At 56.0% G+C, this 16,886-nt stretch overlaps 2 protein-coding genes across 4 annotated transcripts in view; both read right to left on the bottom strand.

The window, feature by feature from the left end:
* DGKZ (diacylglycerol kinase zeta) overlaps positions 1-1,856 on the bottom strand; it is a 40,732-nt gene extending 38,876 nt beyond the window's left edge. For both annotated transcript variants that reach the window (XM_045578104.1, XM_036427497.2), the window contains exon 1: positions 1,648-1,856. In XM_045578104.1, the coding sequence (XP_045434060.1) occupies positions 1,648-1,841 (194 nt within the window). In that variant the 5' untranslated portion in view covers positions 1,842-1,856. The remainder of the gene's footprint in view (positions 1-1,647) is intronic.
* Positions 1,857-8,271: 6,415 nt separating this feature from the next.
* The window catches only part of CREB3L1 (cAMP responsive element binding protein 3 like 1), a 35,767-nt gene continuing 27,152 nt past the window's right edge, over positions 8,272-16,886 (bottom strand). The window contains exons 5-12 of one of the 2 annotated variants that reach the window (XM_036427178.2): positions 16,421-16,578; positions 15,153-15,302; positions 14,942-15,000; positions 14,728-14,796; positions 12,695-12,794; positions 11,757-11,883; positions 9,191-9,458; positions 8,272-8,999 (exon numbers count right to left, since the gene is read on the bottom strand). In XM_036427178.2, coding sequence (XP_036283071.1) covers positions 8,963-8,999; positions 9,191-9,458; positions 11,757-11,883; positions 12,695-12,794; positions 14,728-14,796; positions 14,942-15,000; positions 15,153-15,302; positions 16,421-16,578 — 968 coding nt within the window. In that variant the 3' untranslated portion in view covers positions 8,272-8,962. The remainder of the gene's footprint in view (positions 9,000-9,190; positions 9,459-11,756; positions 11,884-12,694; positions 12,795-14,727; positions 14,797-14,941; positions 15,001-15,152; positions 15,303-16,420; positions 16,579-16,886) is intronic. The other variant, XM_036427179.2, reaches the window with a different exon arrangement.

Genomic DNA, 16,886 nt, shown 5'->3' with positions numbered 1-16,886 from the left:
GGCCTTCTGAGCGATTCGAGGCTCAAATTCGGGCTGTGGAAGGGCCTCGATTCAGGAAGCAACCACCCTGGGAGAATCTCAATCCCTTGTTGCTGCTCCCCCCCCCCGTATATGTGTGTGGTCCTTTCCATCTTGGCTCTTTAATTTTTCTTTGCTCCCTATCCTCTAAGCTTCTACCCCACTCTGTGGCCTCCTTTCCAGCTTTCAGTGCTGTTTGTCCCTGACCCACAACCAAGGAAAATTCTGGAGTCCCTCCCTCTGTTAGAGGTGAAGAACTGAGGCCCAGGGGGATACAGTCTAGCTCAAGGACACGCAGTAAGTCGCTGGCAGAAATGAGAACGCAAGCCCGGTCTCCTGATTCCCAGACTAATATTTCTTCCAGGATCCTACACTCTACGCCCCACTCCCTGTCAGCCACCTCTGTGCTCTCTCCTCCCCCAGGGAACTTTAAGGGAATCTTCTATCTGCAGCCAGAAGGCAGGAGCTGATAATGCCCTCCTCTCAGCGGGGTGCTCTGGGAGAACTTGGTAATGGAGCTCAGTGTGCCTCTGGTTCCTTAGGTGCCTCCCAAAGTGAAGGTAGGACCCACGGGACCCGAACTCATTTCCCATTTAGTCTGTGGGTCTCACTTCATGATGGCGAGGTCCCCTCCCCCCCACGCCCCAAGTGATGGAAGCTGGAGGGCTTCAGAGCCATTAAGAATAGGGGGGGCCCTTCCCGCTCCCAGGGTTGGGCTGGTTTTATGAAACATCTTCCCAGAAAGCCCAGGGAGAAGCCGGGCAGCCTCAGACACACCCAGAGTCCTTGTGCCTGTAAACAGACAGGAAAGGTGTCCTCTCTAACTTCGCTAATGGCTTCAAGGTCTGCAAGTGCCTCAGCATCCGCGCTGGACCCTCCCGAGGAGGTCCCTCTGGGCCAGGAATTATATATGCGGTGTGAGAGAGGAGGAGGCAGGCAAGGGCTGCCTCTGCCCTGCCCCCACCCCCTCCCTACTGAAGGAACTGACCTACCTGTTTGAGGGGCAGCCCAGCCCCGCTGGTTCCTCCAGGGAAGCCCTGGGCAGAGGGGCCGGCCCAGGGCGGCTGGGAGTCTTATTAAGACAGTGTCAGGGTGTGTGTGTGTGAGACTCTGACTGTCACAGAGGATGCCAATGAGGGCGGCTGGGCAAAGGGGTCCAGGAGGGGGTTCCTTCGCCATGCCTAGGCCCCTCTGGTGGCAGGGAGCATCTCGGTCCCTTCCACCAGGCACTGCCCAGCACAGGGTCAGCACACAGGAAAGCCTGGCAAGAACTATGGATGAAGAAGGTCCCTCTCCTCCCGCAGGGAGGCAGGGAGTGTCTCTCCCGACTCTCCCCAGCAGACGGAGTTTGTAAGGACCATGTCTGGGTTACGGCTCCCCTCTCTGCTCAGGGCAGCGCCTGGCATCGGGACGGTCCAGTTGGCATCGGTGAGCCCACGTTGGACGCCTCGGGCTTTCACGGCTCATACAGAGAAGGGGTCCCAGAGTCCCCCTCTCTCCTGCCCGCGGAGGGCAGAGACTCCCCGTTAGTCCTCTCTCAGCTCTTGGCACCAGGCAAGCAGTTTGCGCACAATGAATGGCGCCTTAAAAGGGGGTGGACCCAGCCCCCCCCCCCCCCATTCTCCTTACCTGTACGACACCTGCTTTCGTAGGTGCATCTGACAGAACTGCTCCTCCACCGCAGGCCCAGCGGCCATGCCCCGGGGGCCCTCGGCCCCGGCCTCCTCCCCCCGCGGGCAGCGCGGCCGCACCACCTCCGCCGCCGCCCGGCCGCCGGTCGCCCCGTCCCCGCGGGGCCCGCCGCCGCCCGGGCCCTCGGCCATCCCGCGGCTGCCCTCTCCCCGCGGCTCCTATGGCCTCTCGGGGTTCCCGCTAACGTTCAGGCTCCCCCTCTGCTGGCCCGGGGCCGCCAGGCGGGAGGGAGGGCGGGGGCGCCGGGCCGCTCGCGTCCCTCTCGACGCCGCCGCGCTCAGAGCGCTGCGCCCGGAGCGGCGGCCGGGCTCCTCCTGTGCCCGCGGCGGAGTGTGCGTGTGTGTGTGTGTGTGTGTGTGTGTGTGTGTGTGCGCGCGTGTGCGTGTGTGTGTGTGTGTGTGTGTGTGTGTGCGTGCGCGTGGGTTTGGCCTCGGTGGGTGTCGGGGTGCTGAGTCGTGCGCGCTGGGGCGTCCCCCGGACGGCTGAGCCCGAGCCCGGGGGGAGCGGGAGCCGGGGCGCAGCGGAGCCGGGGCGGCGGGCGCGGCCCCCACCGGGTGTCACCGGCTTAGAGACACCGCGGCCCGGGGTCCGGGCCCGGGAGGCGCCGCTCCGCCCCGCCCGCCGGACCCAGCGGCGGTGGGCACAAAGGCCGAGGCCAGGGGTGCGGAGCGCCCTCCAGAGTCCACTCCTGCCTCCCCCCCTTCCCTCCTCCCTCCGGATTCCGCTGCTTGGCACCTGCCAATCACTCCCCGCCCATCACTCAGCGGCGGTGATGCTCCCCTCCCTCCCTCCCCCCTCGCATCCCGCGCTTTCCGGCCCGGCATTCGCCGCTGCGGCGGGCAGGTGGAGAGGCGGGGGCGGCGCGGGAGCCGGCTTAACCCCCTCTGCGCCGCCGCAGGGATCCAGAGGCCCGATGAGATTTGGGGAAGGGGCAGAGCTAGGGGGACGCACGCGGGGGTAGAGCTGATGGCCGGCAGCACCGGCTTTAGGCCTAGAACTCCTTCTTTCTGAGGTTGACCTTTGATCTAGCATCTCCTGCCCCCCCCCCTCCGGCCCCCGCCTGCAGTATTTAATGGCTCCCCCTGGCCTGTGCTTTCGCCCTGCATTAGGCCTGCCTCAATCTTCCCACATCCTGTCCTCTGCTCCCATCCATTTCCTTCCACTGTGTCTGTGCTCCTTACTCTGGGAATTGGCATCAGGCCTTTAGGCGCTGTTCAGGCTGCCCCTCCCTCGGGAATCTGCTGTGGGTGACCCTCACATTCTGAGGGTCTGCTTCAAAGCCACCTCTTCCAGGAAGCCTCCCTGGATGGCTCTGGCTGGATCTTCCTCCCAGCTCCCAGTCTTCTGTACCAGGCAGTTAGTCTAGTTTGTGTCTTCTCTTTCCCGCTGGCCTGGGAGGAAGGTGGGAAGGGCCAGAGGAACAAAGGCAGAGAACAGGCTATGTAGGAGGAAAGCTGAGCCGCTCAGGCTCCTCCAACTCTCTCCAGCTCTGTCTCAGCAGTCCTGCTCTGTGCCATTCCTGGAGTCTGTGCCCTTCTCCATCCCACCCATGGAAATCCTATCCAGCGTCAAGGTCCGCCTCAAGGGCCACCTCCTCGGTGAACCTCTTCTTAACACACTACAGATGCTGCCTCCCCGCTCCAGCCCCGTAACTGTGTCCCGGGCCTCTCTCTGGGCACCCCTTCACGCTCTGACAATAACAAACATCTCATTTGATCCTCTCCACAGCCCGGGGGTGGATGTCATCTCTTCTTCCACGCTACAGATGAGGAAGCTTGGATGTCAGTCAAGTGATTTATTTGCTCAAGGTGGCTCAGGCCGTGGGGGGTGGAGCCAGGACACAAAGCCAGGTCTTCTGGCCCCAGAACTCAGACCCTTTTCCACTTCCCCGTGCGTCTGCCTGTTTCCCTTCTCTGTAAAGTCCCGAAGGGCGGGAAGATGCCTGCGTTGGCTTTGCCTCCCACCCCTCTCCGGGTCCAGCAATCCTGCTGTGGATGAATGGAATAAGTGGAATTGCATGAAACTTCTTGGCCACAGGAGGTTTCTTCCCTAAAGCCACGTTCTAAAGAAGCCCTGAGGCGGGGTGGGAGGTGAGGGGGGAGAATAGGAGGGGGGAGGTAAAGGCACTCTGATGCTCTACCTTCTGGTTGCTGCCCTTGGGATTGCTAGTTTCCAATCAGCCTGGCCCAGGTAGTCTTCTACACCGGGAATTATGGTAATGCTGGCTGGGTTTAACATTCCCTCACCAGCTGCTGAGCTGCTGGGTTTCCAGGTTGGTGTTTTGTTCTGTTCTTTCCTGCTGAGCCCTCCCCACTCAGTCCTTTTAAAAGTGAAGCTTCCCCCCTCGGTCTTCACACCTCCCCCATTTAGGACCAGCTGCTAACTGCATTATTTTTTTTAGCTGCAGCTCTGCTCTCTTCCCAAGAATCCTAGGGGAAAATGAAGGTCCCCCTCCTCTGACCAGCCTGACCACCTTCTGCCTCTCCTAGCTGCAGCTTGCTCCTCAGAACACCTCCAGCCCATTGTCTCTGCGCTCGGAAAATAATAGCTAATGCCTTCTGAGTGCTTACTGCATAGCCGACCTTGTGCTAAGAGCTCTACGTGCAAGCTTTCAGTTACCTCTCACTGCAATTTATTTTTTTAAATCCTCACCCAAGGACAGACTTAGATAGAGGGAGGGCGGGAGAGAGAAAGAGAGAGAGACACATTGCTCCAAGCAACCGAGCCACTCCCTTTGGCTGGGCCTTCACAGCAATTTTATGAGGGTGGGTACTATTTTCCAATGAAGACACTGAGGCTTCACGAGGCCAGGGAACTGGCCAAGGTCATACAGCAAAGTGCAGCAACGACATCAGTGCTCCTGCTCTTCACGGACATTCTGATGCCAAAGCAACTTGGGCTTCTCTGGAGGCCAGCTCTCGGCCTGTCTCCCTCCCTCCCTGTGACCCGAGGGGCACCTTTTGCCTACATCAGATAGGTGCCCAGTTTGGCCTCTGGAATTGGAACCTTGCCCTGGCCCATCCCAGTGCCAGGCATTGCCCACAGCTTCTCTGCTCGCGTCCAGAGCTTTGCTTTCCAGGTGTAACAAAGGGTTTGTTGTGGTGAGCCGAGCAGAAGGACTGGCACCGGGAAAGCCATCACGTTTATGACAAAGCTGGCTGCCAGAACTGACAACAGAGCTCAGGGGCTGTAACTCTAACACTGGGATGCATTAGGACACGCCCCCTCAGGGACAGTAACTCAGCCCCGGAGGAGGTGGAGAGTCAGCAGGTGCTTGTGTGAGTGAGTTCACCATGCACCTTAACCCAGGCGGGGAGACTGTCTCAATGGACAGCATAGGGTGGTGACTGCAGATGACCACACTTTGGCCAGCTTACTAAATCCTGGGCTCTCTGGGGCGGTTGCTCTGGGAAGTCCCACTGTTCTTGGGAGATGTGCAAGAATACAAATCTGGGCTGGGGGGGAGGGCATCTGGAGGAGAGAGGAAAGGGTTGCTGGGGTGAGAACTGGAGAGCTGCAGGGGCAGTATGGGCCCTGAAGCCAAACAGACCTGTGTTCAAATGCCGACCTTGCCACTTACTTGCTGCATGATCTTGGTCAAGTCATTTCACCCCTCGGAACCCCAGTTTCATCATCTGTAAAAATGCCAGCTCTTAGGACTATTTTGATTTCTAATTGGGACATGTGAAATCATCAGTTCGGTGCCTGATAATCAAGCATTAGTCCATAATGGGAGGATGGGGGAATGAGATATCATTAGCCAGATCTTATTTGTGCTCTAATGTTAGCAAAGTGCCATGCACATAAGGGACACTCCTTAAATATGTATTAAATGAACAAATGAATGGTGAGGGGGGGGGTCACCCCAGAAGTCAGCTTCATTTTCCATTTCTCAGAGTGACAATTTCAAACTTTCTCCTTGCCCCCCAATTCAACTCCCATCCTCAAACTTCACAGCCAAGGGGAGGGGGCTCCCTCATTTCCCTGTCCCCTTACATTCTTCACTTAAGGAATACCATCCCTTTCTTTCCAGGCTTCTAAGGTTGAAGGTGGAGTTCTTTTAAAAATATATGTACTTTTTTAAAATTGATTTCAGAGCAGGGAGAGAAAGAGATGGAAACATCAATGATGAGAGAGATTCATTGATTGGATGCCTCCCGCAAGCCCCACAATGCAACCTGGGCATGTGCCCTGACCAGGTATTGAACTTGTGACCTCTTGGTTCATAGGCCTTGCTCAACCACTGAGCCACACTGGTTGGGCAGAGGTGGAGTTCTTTATCTGCTTCCTGGATCCCTTCTCCACAACTCTCATCCATCATTTTCCCTCTCAGTTGGCTCTTTATTTTCTGGAAAGAGCCATGGCCAAATCTCTCCCGTCTAAGAGAATAGCCCCAAACTGCTCTTGATTTCACCTACATTCCCTCTAGTTACCACCTTCTATTCTTCACAGCTAAGCACCCTGCTAGAGTTCACCGACACCCTCCTCTCCCATCCTCCCCATCTTCATGTAATAGGTTCCTCTTGTTCCCACTTTCACCCAAATCCTCTCACGTCTGCCCCAGCTCCCCCCAACAGGGCTTCAACCAAGGTTACTGGCAACCTTCTCGTCGTCAAAGAGAAAGGACACTCTGTCTTCTTCTCATCTTTCCCTCCTCTCAGATGGCATCTGACACCTCTGAGCATGGCTCCTGGAAGCTCCTCCATCAGTTTCTGGGGCACTCTCCTCTCCCGGTTTTTCCCTTTCTCTGCCTTTCTCCTTCACTCCGCTCCCTTCAGTGTCTCTCAATGTCCATCTTCCCCTGGCTCCTCTCCATCTCCTTTCCCCATATGCAGACCCACACTGTAACAGACCACCTGGATGTGGACAACTTCCCAGTCTCCACCTGGGGGCTCTTTTCCCAAGCCCTAGGCCTACCTGTTAATGTGAACATTCCACAGGCAACTCAAATGCAAGATGTGTTAAAATGAGTTTTCCTTTCTCTCCAAACCTGCTCTTCCTCTGCATTCTCTGTCTTTTATTTATTTATTATTATTTAAAGTATTACATATATCTTCCTTTTCCTCCTCTATGATCTTCCCCCAGCCTCCCCTACCTCCTGTCCCATGCCCTCATCCTGCCACCCCCCCTCCCAGTGTCTTGTGTCCATTGGTGTGCTTATATGCACACATACAAATCCTTTGGTTGATCTCTTTCCCTGCTCCTCAACACTCCCCAGCCTCCCCGCTGTAATTTGACAGTCTGTTCGGTGCTTTACTGCCTCTGCATCTATCTTTTTGTTCATCAGGTTATATGCATTCTCTGTCTTGGTGAATGGATCGTTATCCACCCAGGCCTTCAAGCCAGACACCTAAAGGTCACCCCAGGCTCCATCCTCTCACTTGCACCTCACAGCCAATTGGATGTCAATGCCTGTTGATAATTCCTTCTAATTATCTTCAGAATCTGTCTCATTCTCACTATAACCCCCACAGAGGCCCAGGAGAGGGCAATCGGATTATCTTACTCTCTGGCTCAAAAACATTCAGTGGTTCCCCATCCCTTTCAGGGTAAAGAATGCTTTCTTTAAAAGGGGCCATACTTTCATCAGGGCCAGGACTGGGGTGAAGCAAATACGGAGTCTGGGGTACAAGTGCTTCTTTAAATTTCACATCCTCATGGTCCCCTTTCCTCACCCCAGCCCTGGCCCTGCTTTTCATGGCTCTCTGCTTATGCACTTGACATTTTCTCCACCCCCAAACACTCCTATCTCTTCTCTGCCTTACCAGCTCCTACTCGTCCCGTAAGACTTAGTTCAGGGCCAATTCCTCTGCGTTGCCTTCCCTGACCCACCAAATCTGAATGACATGACATTATTCCCTGTCCCCTTCACCTCCTGTGCACCCCTCCATCACACCAGCCCTGATGGCTGGTTTACTCCCCAGCCTCCACCCCAGCCTGGGGCCTTCCAGGGCAGTTTGTTGAATGTCTAATGGAATTGGTGAATCAATCTGAAGGTGTGTGCTAAAAGGTATTGCTAATAATAATAATAATAATAATAATAATAGCTTGGGCCCAGGGCCCAGCCTTTAATGGCCTTGCTGTAAAAGCCTGCAGGTTCTAGCAGTTAAAACTGATGTCCAGCTGCAGGCAGTGAGGTCCCCATCAAGTGGTCAAGATGAGGCTGTGAGAGGAGGGGGCATAGAGGATGAGGCCTGATGGCCAGTTCTGAGGGTCCATAACAGTAGGTGCTCAATACTTGCAGTTCCCACCCCTAAAGGCCAATTTGCCTCTTTGCTTCGGTCCTCAGTACCAGGAGATAGCTGGTGCCTTGGGGTGGGGCAATTGCAACAGATCTCTTAGAGCTTCCAGTTTGAATTCTGCATCTGGCTGGAAGAGGGAACCCGATAGAAATGCCTTCCCAACAATTCCATCCCCAGTCACCCCCCCACCCCAACAGAATATAAAATATATTTACCTTCTCACTCCTCGACCCCCCCAAGTCCTACCCCCACCCCCACCCCACCAATGAAAGGCACACAGTCAGGAATTGATGCTGAATCTTTTTTTTTTTTTTTCTTCACTTTTGCCTTCTTAAAGCATATGCTGAGCAGGTGGAGGAAGCAGTTTGGCAATTAAAAAGGCCCAGCGGCTTGGGCAGCGGCATGGAGAGGCCAGGGGAGGGTGGGGACGGGAGCCCTCGTTCCCTGGCCAGGGAACAGCGAAGCCCGCACTAATTTCATAAAATATAAAACAAGGGAGGGGGGAAGGTAGGAGGGAGACTTGCAAAATACAATATCTTAGGGGGCTGGCAATAATAAAAAATAAGGTTCATTATTTACAAACAATTTCTGTTCTTGGTCTCTGTACAGTGGGGTTGAGGGGAGCGTGTGTGTGTGTATGTGTGTGTTGGCATGTTGATGGGTGTGTTTGTGTGTGTGGGGGCCGGGGGGCAGGGAGGGCAGTGGTTGTGTTGGTCATCATGAGGAAAGAGGGGGTAGCCCAGAGAGTGGTTTGTCTGAGGACAGACAGTTGTGGAGGGAGGGTGACATTGGAGTGGTTGGCCCAGGGGAACGGTCCAAATGTGGGGAGAAAAGGGAGGCCCCAGCCGAGACCTGGGGCAACGAAGGGCTGGGGAGAAGTGGAACCCTTTCTCCTGGGATGGCACCCCAGGGGGCAGGGGCACAAGCCGGATCCGGGTTAGCGAGCAAGACAGTCCCTCTTCAGGGATGCCAGGGGGATACGCGTCCTGGGTCCTGGGTCCTGGTACGGCCTAGGAGAGCTTGATGGTGGTGTTTGGGCCCAGATCCCTAGAGAGAGAAGGACAATCAGAGACTTTGTCCAATGAGGATCTACTCAGCCCCCTGCAAGCTGGACCTGGCCAGGGGAGGGATGGGGCCTGGGCGAGGTGTGGCTGACACGGGGACCAGGGGAGGGCAGGGGGCAGGTGGAGCCTTGGGAGCCCAGGAGGGGGGAAAAGGGGGAGGGGCCACCCACCCACCTCTCGTGGAACCACTCGTTGGGGTGGGAGAAGTCGGGGCTGGTGCCATTTCCACGGATGTCCTTCGGCCAGGCTTCGCTCAGGTACTTGGCGGTCTCGTGCGTGCTGTCCAGGTGGTCATGCTGGAGGCGGTCCTGGGGTCGCTGCTCCGCCGGCCCCCCGGGCTTGATTTCCCAGCCATCGGGGGGCTCCACGGGCAGCAGGGCGCCGCGGCCGTCCTCCCAAGAGCCTGCCCCCTCATCGTAGAACAGAAGGCTTCGGGAGGGCACTGGAGAGAGAGCTCAGGGTAAGCCCTGTGCCAAGAGGCTCCCCCGCCACCCCAGCCACATCCCTGGCCTCGTGGTTACAGACACGGGCTCGGGAATCTTAAAGGCCTGGACCTGTATTCCAGCTCCAGCAATGCCACGCTGTGTGACCTCGGGCCTTTGTTTTAAACTTTCTGAGCCTCAGTTTGCTCACCTAGGAAATAGGGATCCTGGGACCAACTTCACAGAGATGTGAGGTTTCAAGGAGACCACACAAGGGAAGTGATTGAAACTGTTTAGTGAACACCCACAGAAAGTAGCTCTTTCGCCAAAACCGGTTTGGCTCAGTGGATAGAGCGTCTGCCCGCGGGCTTGAGGGGTCCCAGGTTCGATTCCGGTCAAGGGCATGTACCTTGGTTGCGGGCACATCCTCAGTGGGAGGTGTGCAGGAGGCAGCTGATCAATGTTTCTAGCTCTCTATCCCTCTCCCTTCCTCTCTGTAAAAAAAAAAAAAATCAATAAAATATATATTTAAAAAGAAAAAAAGAAAAAGAAAGTAGCTCTTTCTAAGCAGAGGGTGCCATCTGAGAGCTGGGTTTAAATCCTACTTCCAACTCTTACGGATTTCCATCTTGAATAAACCTCTTCCCCATTCTAGGCCCTAGAGTGCCCTTCCCTGGGGTAAAGGTCAGGGAAGGCCGTGCTCTGGGGTAAAGGTGAAGAGAAAAGGAAGGGAACCCATTTGTTGGAGAATACTGTGTGCCAAGTCCTCTGGCCTGTATCGAGATGGACATCTCTCAGAACCCAAGAACCAGATATTCCAGCCCTGCTTCACAGAACAGGCAGTGGAGGTTTTAGGTGACCAGGCACGTAGTTCCATGCTAGTATGGCCCACCACCACCCTTCCGGCTCTCACGGCCCTGACCTACGTGGCACCCCCTGGAATGGTGTGTGCCCGGCTCTGCACGCCAGCCTGCTCCAAAGCTCCCTACCCCGGATGTGCAGGCCCGTACCCACAGCATTCACTCACTCGAGGGGCTCATTCCTTCACCGCCTCCTCTGACTCTGGTTTCCTTCATCCACATCCCCGCCCCGCCTCCCCCCTCCCCCCCCCCATCTTCCATTCCTTCCTCTGTTCTGGCTTCCTCTACCGCCAGATACACTAGGGCCGCTCTGGCCTTGGGAAAACAACACGTGGCTCTCAAGACCGTACACCCCCTTAGTCACTGTCTTGCTCTCTTCTTCTCGGTCCCAGTCACACAGCACATGTCCAGGGAGTGGATCTCACTCCCCGCCTCCACTTCCTCTTCCCTTACTCCTCCCCAGCCGTTTCCTCCCCTCAAGGCCACGCAGGCCTGCCTCATCCTCCCTGTGGTATCTCTCCTTCTGGAAACTCACTCTCCCCATCTCCTAGCTCTCCGATGGCCCATCCGGTTCCTCTTCCTCCTCCTGCCCTGCCAAATGACTTGCTCCTGGTAAATGATGAGACGTGGCCGGGAAGTTCCTCTGTGGGTCAACCCGCAGTACCTTCTGCCTGGGGAAATCCATGCTCTCCTCGCTGCGCTCTAGACTAGCTCTCCCTTTGCCTCCCAGGGGCTGTGTCTGTGTTGAGAGCGTTCATACACCAGGTCACTTAACCTTCACATCAACCATGCTCTGTACGCGCGGAGCTGTCACTCCCATTTCCAAGGGGAGAAATGAAAGCCTGGAGAGCTAGCTAAGGCACAGGCCCAAAGCCACGCAGTGGCAGAGGCAGGTGTGATGGACTCTGAGGCTCCATTCTCTTAACCACGGAACCTCACAATCCTCCATGGGATGGTGAATACCTGAGCTCACACCACCACCACCCCTCTGCTGCCCATGGCAGACACCGATGGACCCCGGCACTCCTTCCTGTCCATCCTGAGTGGGGCCTCAGAATCCTGCTTCACACAGAGCCTCCGGCAGCCACCATCGTCTCACTGGAAATGGCCCTTGAGCTGAAACTCATTTGCTGTCCCAGAAATACAGATGGTGCTCACCAGAGGCCCCATAACCCACTGGCACATAAGACATGGGGGTAAAGGTGGGGATGTTTTTGTTATCCCCTCAACTGACCCCCTAGCCACTTCTGGATAGGCTGAGAATCAGGGGTCTGCCCTGTAGCCCCAATTCCACAACTGACACGGAACAAACCATAGACTCTTTCGAGCCTCCATTTTCCATCTGTAAAAAGAGGACGTAGAATGAGGTGATGCCAACCCAGAACCTGGCTCCTCCCTGTGCCTGGCTTCTGCACGGAAGCTGGGGCTGGGGAAGGGCAGCCTGGTCAGGGCACTCACTCTGACTGGCTGTGTAGACGCTGTCAGCGGCCACGGGGTCTTCCTTCACAGTCTGGGAGCCGGAGGAGAACTCGGGGAGGCAGGGCACCAGGGAGCCCAGCACCAGAACAAAGCACAAGGCTGCCACCTGGGAGGAGAGAGAGAGCAGTGGTCAGATCCAGGGCAAGGAGGGGCTGCCACCCTGGCCTCGCCCAGGCCTCCTGCCCCCAAACCAATGGCTGCAAAAGGCTCAGTATTTCTCTAAGAAGGCAGCTCCTAGAACCAACACCCCCAGTAGATGCAGAGTATCCCGCCCTCTCTGGAGAAGGTGGAGGAGGCAGCTCGGGCCATCTCAGCCCAGGCACTGCTGGAAGAAAGAGGGAAGTGGCTCATGGAGTGTCACCTCCAGGGTGGAGGAATCTCTAAGGAAGAAAAGGGATCGGGGCTGGGACAAGGCAAGGGACACAGTATCACAGCAGCTTCTCAGCAGGAGTTGCTAGGAGTCACGAGGCACACACTAACCCCTGCCCACACATGGCTCTGCCACCTGGCAGCCCGGGTCCCAGAGGGAATGCCCCGGGCAGGTCCAGGAGAGGGTGGAAGAGGGACTGGCAGAGGCCCGAGCCACACGCTGGGCACTCTTTTGGGTTTTCAGAGATTTGCTTGGCCTTCTCGCCCCCATTCATTCCAGAAAGAACCAAGTCCGCAGGTCCTGAGTGTCTCCCCCAGCGGGGTTCACGAGAGTCACTGCACAGTCACTGTTAGAACTGGTCAGGGCAGGCCATGCTCTAGCCTGGAAGGTTCAGAGGACTTGGTGAAAGAGGCCACTGGGCACTGGGATGGCATATCTTGGTGATGTTGCCCATCATATTGCCAATCCTTTCAAGGTCTGCCCACCCCCCTAGAAAGCCACCGGGGGAAGACGCCCCCCAGAGGCCTGCCCGAGGGAGCAAACCTACCATGAGGCAGGTCCCAGTCTGGGTGGCTGCCATCTTGTACGGCCTGGAGATCTTGTTGGTGACCAGCGTCTGGAGCTTCTGCAGCTGCTGAAGCAGGGTCCTGAGGGGGACACAGCGGTCACCAGAGGCTCTGACCCAGCAGGCATCTCTGCCTCCTGCTCTGCAGCGCACACCTCGGCTGGCTCCAGACCTGGCTGCCCCCAAGGTGCCCACTTCAGTAAAGACAGAAGAGGTAGCCTCCTGCTTGGCCCTCTGCGGGGTGGTTCGGGAACCTGGGCCTGCCTCCTGGCAGACAGCTAGGTCACTCTTGAGGAGATCAGGGGGGCCCTGTGATGCTCCTGGCCAAAGTGGGGGTTGGAGGAAGGTCGCCCCACCTCGGCCCTAGGGCAGCCGCAGCTCTCCACAACCCCTGTCTGGCAGCTGCCTGGTACACAGCGAGTGTCCGGTAAATGGTAACTACCATTTTAAAATTTTTTATTGCTGTTTTCACATTTGTCACAACACCTGTCACCCGTTTATTTATGGACTTCCATGCCAACCTCCTCAGTTAACTGTGGGCTCCCTGAGGGTAATGACTGGGTCCCACGGGGCGTGGAGTCCTCTGGCTACACACAGCGGGTGCTCAGCCTGCGCTGGGTGAACAACCATTTAATCATCTCTTTCCTCTACCCAGCCTGGCAGAGGGGGGTGCAGTTCAAATAATGTACAGCAGGTGGCGAAATAACACCGAGGGCCTGGCCAGATTTGGGGCCAGAGAGGAATCTGGGCCAGAGGGGAGGAGTGAGGGGTGATGGTTCCCTGCTCCCTTTCCCTGAGGGAAGGCATTCTCCAGATCAATCGAGAGTGGCTGGATCCCGCTGGAGAAGCTGGCAGAGAAGGAAGGAAAGAAGGGAAAAGCCTTCTCTTGAGCGCCTGCTACCTTCCAGCTATTGTTTTTATTTTATCTTATTTTTAAAAATATATTTTTATTTATTTCAGAAAGGAAGGGATAGGGAGAGAAATAGAAACATCCATCATGAGAGAGAATCATTGATCAGCTCCACACTGGAGATCCAGCCCTCAATCCAGTGCCCTGACCAGAAATCGAACCGTGACCTTCTGGTTCATAGGTTGATGCTCAACCACTGAGCCACGCCAGCCAGGCTGTTGTCTATTTATTTTAATTAATCCCAGCAAATAATCATTAAAGACCTACTGTGCACTCATGCCTGGGCACTATTAAGAATTCAGAATAATAACCACAAAGAAAGGAAAAAGAAAAACTAACATGAACTGAGCATCCTTAAATACCAAGCACAGTGCTGGGCTCTTGAGTTGCACTAGCTCATTGACTCATCACACACATCCTCGGAGATGGTGCTTCTATTGTCTCCATTTAGACAAAGACGCTGGGCCCAGTCGCCAAAATGGCAGAGTGGAATTCGAATCCAGAGCTGTGACTTTATAAAGCTACTTCAGGCCTGGCGCTAGGCGTACCTTGGTGTTTCTTAAAACCTAATTGTGCATGTGAATCATCCAACGGGTTTGCGGAAATGCAGATTCTGATTCAGTAAGTTTGGGAGAATCCTGAGATTCTGCATTTCTTACCAGCTCCCTGCTGCTGCTGTTGTTGTCTGAGAAGCTCGCTTGGAGTGGCAAGCATCTCTGCCAGTGGTTCTAACCCTAGGGTGCATCAGAATGACCTGGAGTGCTAACTAAAACATAGATTGCTCAGCCCCCTCCCTGGAGTTCCTGCTTCCGTAGTCCTGGCGTGAGGCCTGAAAATAAGAAGCATTTCTAACTTGTTCGCGGGGGAGGCTGCTGGTGGTGGTCTGAGAGCCGTACTCTGAAAACCACTGGTCTGTACCATCTCCTTTAGAACTCTCATCAGCCAGCCACGTGTGAAGAACTACGTGTGGATGAAGAAGGATGGGAAGCTGGCCTCCCGGGCTGCAGGGTTCCTGTTTCTGGGGTTCATCCTGAACTCAGTCACCTCTCCTCTGCGGAGGGTGAGGGGGGCAGGGGCAGTATGGGGCGCAGGTGGCAGCACCCACCTGTTGGCATTCTCCAGGGTCTCCACCTTCTTCCACAGCTCGTTGTTCTCGGATGTAAATGTCTCCACCCTGCGGGGCCAAGCAGGCACAGGCTCAGGGGCAGCCCCGGATTTGCTGCTGCCCCCTCGGTCCTGCCCACCAGCATCTCAGCCCCTGGGCCTCCTGGCCCTGGAGCCCAGGGACCCAGGGCCCCCTCCCCGCACAGGACCCTTACTTCTTTTCTAGACACTCCACGTATTCCTTCTTCTTACGGCGGCTCTCCTGGGCCGAGATCTAGAGGGGGAAGCCCCCAAAAGAGGGGTTACCATGGCCATAAATCCACTTCCTGGGACCCCCCATTTCAGAGCTGGCATCACCAGGGGATCAGAGACCTCCGCCCACCAAGGAAGCCCCAGGGCAGGGCCTGGATCCCCCTCTTGCTCTACCTTGTTCTTGATTTTCCTCCGGACCCTCTTCAAGGCCTTCTCCTCGGCTTTGGTGAGGGGGAGTTTTGTGGGGATGGGGTAGCCCTCAGCAATCAGGGTGCGCTTCTCTTCCTCTGTCAGGAGCAGTGGCCCGGAAGTCCCCTGCAGTTTCTGTGGGAAACAGGACGTGATGGTTAGAACCAGACAGCCCTGGGTTCAAATTCAAGCTCTGCCGTTTATTCTGTGTGTGACCTTGGACAAAGCACTCAACTCCCCGAGCCTCAGTTTCCTCATCTAAAAAGGGGACGGAGCCCAGCCCACGTGGCTCAGTGGCTGAGTGTTGACCTATGAACTGGGAGGTCGGGGTTTGGTTCTTGGTCAAGGGCACATGCCTGGGTTGCCAGCTCAATCCCCACCCAGTGTGGGGCATACAGGAGACTGCTGATCCATAATTCTCTCATCATTGATGTTTCTATCTCTCTCCCTCTCCCTTCCTCTCTGAAATAAACAAATAAATATTTTGAAAGAATGGGGTAGAGCCCTAATCAGTTTGGCTCAGTGGATAGACGTTGGCCTGTGGACTCAAGGGTCCCAGGTTCGATTCTGGTCAAGGGCATATACCTTGGTTGCGGGCACATCCCCAGTAAGGGGTGTGCAGGAGGCAGCTGGTTGATGTTTCTCTCTCATCGATGTTTCTAACTCTCTATCCCTCTCCCATCCTCTCTATAAGAAATCAATATATATATATAAAGAATGGGGTAGAGCTGAATTAAATCCAATAATATGAATCAAATGGTTAGGATGGTGCTGGGAGCCCAGCATATTAGGCACTTGGTACATTGTTGGGGAGGGGGAAGCTCCTTAGATCCCACCCTGAAATTCATAGGCTCAAAACCTACTTGTGGCACCCCCTAAATAACACCCCCCTCCATATCCCTACAGTCTTGGCTTGGAAGGTTCCACACCATCCCAGGGCTCAGGCCTAGCCCAGTTTCCTGGGTACTCTGGGCCACCTGAGCACTGCTCCCCAGACAGGGAGGTTAGGAATGTCAGCTCTAGTCCTGGCTCTGCACACTGTGTGCTCGGCGGGCCTCTTGGGCCTCCCTGCCTATTTCCTATTCACCGCGAGGTAGGACTGAGAGATTCTCACTCCCATCTGCCAGGCAGGCACCTCTCTGAATGCTGATGGGTGTGGGGATCAGGTTGGGGCTCCCCAGACCCTTCCCCACTGGCTGTGTGCCAGAGTGGGTTTACCCAGTTATTTGCCCAGACCATGCCCAGTGGCTTACGTGAGGGGCCGTGAGGAGGGGAGAGGTGGAGATGGCCGTGGAGGAGCGGGCCATGGGCCGGACAGGGCTGGAGGGGGGCAGAGAGTGGGGACTCTGGGAGCCATCACTGTCGCTTCCATGGCTGCTGGGGGGCGTCGGAGGCATCTGCACCAGGTCCTCTGGGGAGAGCGGGGAAGCGGGTTAGCAGGGTTGCACTCAGCTCTGCTGGGACCTCAGCGTCCAGCGGAGCGTGGGCCTAAGCCAGCCTAGCCTGATGCTGTGGTCAAGAGCGGTGGGGGCCGGCCACTGGCAGCATCAAAAGCCGCTTTGTGGTGTCAGAGAGATGGGAGCTGACATCCCAGAAGCTGATTCTTGGGCACCACCTCATCTCTGCCACCAGAGGCTTGGCTCCTTTGAGCCTCACCATTGGTGAAGCTGCATTCTGGGAGGCCCTCCCCCACCCCCAGCTTCACAGGGTTCAGGGCGT

The sequence above is a fragment of the Pipistrellus kuhlii genome, unplaced genomic scaffold (genome assembly GCF_014108245.1).
Source record: "Pipistrellus kuhlii isolate mPipKuh1 unplaced genomic scaffold, mPipKuh1.p scaffold_m20_p_9, whole genome shotgun sequence".
Lineage (NCBI taxonomy): Eukaryota > Metazoa > Chordata > Mammalia > Chiroptera > Vespertilionidae > Pipistrellus > Pipistrellus kuhlii.
This window is presented reverse-complemented; position numbering and strand designations above follow the sequence as displayed.